This window comes from Saccostrea echinata, unplaced genomic scaffold, assembly GCF_033153115.1.
Source record: "Saccostrea echinata isolate AGI-Se365-2 ecotype Australia unplaced genomic scaffold, CSIRO_AGI_Sech_v1 ptg000056l, whole genome shotgun sequence".
NCBI lineage: Eukaryota > Metazoa > Mollusca > Bivalvia > Ostreida > Ostreidae > Saccostrea > Saccostrea echinata.
Window position 1 is genome coordinate 15,260,671 of NW_026889805.1, and position 5,670 is coordinate 15,266,340.

The 5,670-nt window shown below is 33.0% G+C and overlaps 1 protein-coding gene across 1 annotated transcript; it reads left to right on the forward strand.

Annotated features, from left to right (window-relative positions):
• Positions 1–668: 668 nt before the first annotated feature.
• LOC133172932 (probable G-protein coupled receptor No18) lies at positions 669–2,036 on the forward strand. The gene has a single exon (XM_061307783.1). It carries the CDS (start codon positions 748–750, stop codon positions 1,930–1,932), a length of 1,185 nt encoding a protein of 394 aa, XP_061163767.1. The 5' UTR covers positions 669–747; the 3' UTR covers positions 1,933–2,036.
• The last annotated feature ends 3,634 nt before the right edge of the window (positions 2,037–5,670 follow it).

A 5,670-nucleotide genomic window follows, 5' to 3' on the forward strand; every position in this document is an offset into this window, starting at 1 on the left:
AATAAAATAGATTTAGTTAAATGCACGCGGGAATAAACATGTAAACCTCTGTTCTTTACAATGTGTAATATAGAGAAGAATTGTCAAGATAATTAATTGCCTGATATGGACTTCGAAACATTTCTTGCCTCTGATCTTCTTAACACAGAAAAGTAAACTGATATTAAACAAAGGAGCAGTATACTTACTCCATTTCTGAAGAATAATTTAGAAGGGCGTTTGTACATTATGTAATGACTTCTGGTCGTTAACAGCATATTAGAGTTCTTTTATATAAAAAGCGATATCGGGGCTTTCAACCATTAAACACCACACCTCTTTGTTCAATCTCTCTCACCAACTTGTTTATCTTTAATGAATATATTGAATACATGTAGTTTGAAACTAATGAAAATGTCTAACATCAGAAACTTTTTTTTTTGCATTTGACGTTTTATACTCTCTTTCTTAAAATTGAATAAAAAGGTACGCTTTCAATGTCAATTTCTAGAAGAAAAAAAAAAGCTTTGATCAGAAAACAAATTTATTCAGTGCAATTGCTTGGTTGTATCATTTAAATAATTATGCAAACCTAATATCTCAATGAGCTACATACATATATATTTTATTTGATGGAAGACTCCACTGTATAAACTATTGAGTGACTGCACGTGACAAACACAAGGCAAACGATGCATGACAATGGATAACTAAATAGAATAAATTACTTTGAACCAGGAAGCTCTCATTATAAACAAAAAACGAGAAATGGATAACAACACATTTTTATCAGAGAAACTAGAAAAGTGGAATAGTGATCTGGCCAGAGGTTTAACCCCGAATAATGTGATCCTGTCTCTGTACATTATTACAGGACTGGTGGGAAATTCTATTGTAATCCTAGTTTATGGATTTAAAATGAAAGGAAACAAAGAAGAAAGGTATTTTATTCCATTTCTTGCCTTCGCCGATTTGTGGGCTTCTTTTGTGTGCGCTTCATTTGGAATTGCTCTTAACATGATGCAAGCACAGTTTAATAACACAGATTTGTGCAAAGCTTGGTGGTTCTTTGCAGCTTTTACAACTTTTTGTTCTATTTTTATTCTCACGATAATAGCTGTACATAGATATCGCAAGGTTTGCAAGCCTCTTGGCAAACAAATGACATTAAAATGGAAAAGAGTTGCCATGTGTATAGCCTTGGCATTAGCGTTTATTCTATCTGTGCCCATGACTCATTTCTATGGTTCAGTATCATTTCCAAATAATGAAGAAGGGATTGTAGGGTTAAGATGCAGCAGGCTGAAGACAACAAACAAAACGGGGTCCTTGATTTTTGGAGGCGTCATAGTCATTACAGCAGTAACAATCATTGTTACGCTTATCTGTCTTTATTCAAAAATAGGATATACCATTCTTGTGCATTTCAAATATACAAAGAAAAAAGAAAGTTCGGCGACAGAAAAAAACAGCAAGTCTAAACATTCCCAAGTTGGAGTCTCAAGTAGTGATGACCCCCTGAGTGAGACAGAAAACAGGACGGAAGACACCGAACTATCCGGTGCTCAGTCTGCTCCAACCTCTTTTACAGCAGCTAGAATAACGACCCTTACAATCAATTCAGCCGTTGTTAGAAAAACAAATCCTCACAAGTCAAGTGCAAAGAAAAGGAAGGAGAAAGACAACCGTAGAGTTGTCTACAAATTTACTCTAATGTTTATGCTAATTACAGTCATTTTCCTCATCTGCTACATTCCAAAAGTCATTATTATGTTGCTAGAAGCCAGGAATCCCAAATTTTGGGAGGAATTCTCAGATTCTGCTAGAGCTGGAGTCTTGTTTGTGTACAGAATGTATATAATAAACAATATTACTAATCCATTTATATATGCTTTCCTAGACAATATGTTTGCAAAAGAGATTAAGAATTTCTTTAAATCCTGCAGATGCTAGAGTAACATTATGCAAACCTTGACATTGTTGTTTTTATTTCAAATTGTTTTCTTAATTAAGTCTCTTTCTTATGTTTAGTTTATATATACTGTAGAAGGACAATATCATGAAGTATTAATTTTTTATCTTATTTATTAATAGACATGTTTTCTGTTTGAAATTTTAATTTCATTATCTTTTATGTTTCAAATTAAGAATTTGACTTTCTTCCATATATGAATTTTTTATTTTGCTTATATAAAAATATGCTTTTTAAAAAGTATCTTAAAGTCAGATTGTCGTTAAAGAAATCACAACCTTTTTATTATCAAATTAGTAAAATGATGTGAAATTAATTTTGTTATTCCTTTACCTTCGCACGCATTTATTGATTATATATTTGAACAAAATAAGTAATAAATTCTTTGCTTGCATTAGTTCTTGTTGTATGTTTATATCTTTGGAAGTGTTTTAAATGAAGATGTTCCTAAATTCATGTTTATCACCAAGTGTGATGCAATTTGTCAGGTGTACCAATGAGGTGTTTTACAATCCCTTTTGTCCTCAGACATTCAGTCAAAGTAAAGATTTACTTAACAAATAGAATTAACTTTCATCGTATACAATTAAAACTCAACGAAAAAAGAAGCTTGCTCTGGTGTTTCCTTTTTCTTATACTGGAATCAGACAACTTTCATTATAAGATATATTGTCATGACACAAACTACATTATGCCCTCTATCTCATAATCGGAATTTCATCAAGGAAATTTTTAAAATTGGGGGTAAGGTCGGATTGGATAGATGCGATTCCTTGCATATTCGTTGATTCAGTATCGATTGTTGTTTAAATGACAGCTGTATGGAAAAGGATAATGATATAAAAGTCCAGAAAATTTTGAAGCTATATTGTTTTTAAAATTGTATGTAATATACACGAAAATATAATGCGATAAAATAGAACAAGGAGAAATGTTGGTGCATCCTCGTATCTGTCCCACGACCGGAACGTCACTACTTTTTGCAAGTTAACTTCTAATCAAAACAAAAATTGTCCAAAGGAGGACTTATTGAAGAGTCTAAATTCATTTGAACTCAACGAACGAGGAACTTTAGATATACGGAAGGAAATACTCAGTACTTTAATAGGCGAGGAGAACGCTAGTCATTACTTATCTTTCGTACAGTTAAGGAGTGAGACTATATTTTCCAATCATCATTTACTTAAACATGTATTTTCGTGTAAGTGTGTGTATAATTTCCGGGCTGATTGATATACATATCATTAAAAGCATTGTTTACAATATTTGAATAGAGCATAGTATCAGATATTCTGGTCAAGCCCACTTATGACAAGTGATAAAATTGTTGAATCGGTTTTATCCACAAATTTATAAAATTGTGTCCTGATTTTTAAAAAAAATGTATATCTGTTTAAATGTATCTTTCAGAAAATAAAACGTATATAAAAGTTGCTTGTAATATTGATGATGATTTTGAAGTTTGACATAAGCCGCTTCTGGAGATTGCTAAAAGTCTGAGACCCCTGTTCTTGAGAGTGACACAAAAAGACGACTCAATAGAGAATACAGAAATTTAGGTAGTGGTCAGATTCATTTGTTTATCATTTTGGAATTTGTCATTCCGCCCTAATGGTGTTAACAAACTAAATGACTTCACCAGGATGAACATGAACTAGACCCAATTCCTGATTGTAACAAACAAGTTCATTCTCTCTATATATTGTAAACTTTAATGTTAATTCGCAGGATCGATTTTGGAACACCCACACAGAGATTTATTGCTTACATTTTTGTTTATTATTTCTTTCATAAAAAAGAACAGACCTAAAACATTTCCAAATTTAATTATGTTACATCCAAATTCATATGGTAAATTTCCCTTCCATATTATTTTTCTTTGGTTTCTTTTTATCATGTATAGTTACGCTATTTTGAGAGAATAAGACAGTGTACGACTTACTGCTTAGTCCTAATTTATAAGCGATAATTAAATCGTTCAATTATGTAAATCGCACTTCACCAGATTACACCCGACAGACCGGACGTATTTCAAAGCGGTCCGGATTTCTTTCTTTACAACTGGTTATAAACTCCAAATTAAACGTATAACACTGTAAATATTTAGTGTTTGGTAGTTTAGTAGTAGTGCTAGTTGGATTTTGTTTCTTTGTTTCCTTTGTTTTTTATGACTTCTTAACTTTTTTTCTTTGTCCTGAGGAAAGGACAGGGCGTCCCGAAAATTTAACAATTTTTATTGTACGTGTCGTTGGTCATTTCTTAGTACTTCATATAAATTTCCATCCGTGACCTTGTATCTACTTGGTAGATTCGACACTTTTAGGATATAGTGTTGTTGGTTTTTAGTGCTTTTTTGGGTTCTTTGTCAAATACCTGAATACGAAGAATCGTTGGCCATTCAAGCATCGGCCATTTTCAAAATGTGTAATTAAGCCTAATGCATCATTAAAATCATTAATTAATTAACCCAATTAAATTGTGTTGTACAATACCCTTTTAAAGACTCATTTCTTAATTTATCATTATAATTATAAAGTTGACAATCCATTGAAGTGTTGTATATCTTTCAAAGATAATCCATAATGCTTTGCGTATCCACTTCTACTTCTGCGTCTGCTTTGTTTACACTACCAATCTGTAACGATGATGGAAGAAAATCGCGGAAAGAATTCTAACAGAGTGAGATTCAAGTATTAACGGAAAAGGGTGAAGATAACGAACAGTTATCGATCCCCCAAAAAATCTATAAACAATACAAATCCTGAAGAGGGCATAAAATACGGACCCCTGGAAATTCCAGAGGTGAGATCAGGTGCCTCGCAGGAGTAAGCATCTACTGTTGACTGGTCACCTCCGCCGTGAGCCCTATGTATAGATCAGGTAGACGAAACATTGTCTCATGAAGTGCCGTGGATGAGCATGAACATCTCTACTGTTTCGTCATAAAACAGTGATTGACGTCAAAACTATAATGCAAACTGTTTTGTTTTTAAATTAACAGTTGAATGACATAATGTGTGGCAACTCATCAGAGAAATAATATACGATATTGTAGTTTACTAATTATTAGTCCCCTACCGGTAAAACCGGAGGGGACTATAGGTTTCCTCTGAGTCTGTCCGTCCGTCTGTCTGTCTGTCCCTCTGTCTGTCTGTCCCACTTGGTTTTCCGCACTTTTTTTTTTCTAAATTCTGGCAGATATTGAGCTGATTTTTGGTATGTAAGTGTATATTAATGAGTTACAGATCAAGTTTGAATTTCATTTCGTTTCATAGATTTTTTAGAGGAATTACGGCTTTTTTAATTTTTAAGGGTTTTCCGCACTTTTTTTCTAAACGCTTGCAGATATTGAGCTGATTTTTGGTATGTGGGGGTATCTTGATGAGTTACAGATCAAGTTTGCATTATGTTCCGCTTCAATGATTTTTTGACGGAATTACAGCATTTTCAATTTTTAATAGGAACCAGATTACACTTGCCAGTAGGGGACTAGTATTGCTAATGCAATACTCTCAGAATGCTTGTTGAATTACATGTATTAGAAATTCATATAATGAGTACATGACAATTAAAGTAACGTATTTCCAACTAGGCGTATGGCGCTTCGTATCCTAATGCTTCAATGTTTTTGATAAGGGGAAACCATTTTACTAAAGGCAGGAATAAAGATGTTCAAAACAACTTTGGATATTTTCTAGATTTAATACGTATTTCTTTCC

Excerpts from the sequence above, each read along its gene's own strand:
- LOC133172932 (XM_061307783.1), top strand. The coding sequence starts at position 748 with ATGGATAACAACACATTTTTATCAGAGAAACTAGAAAAGTGGAATAGT.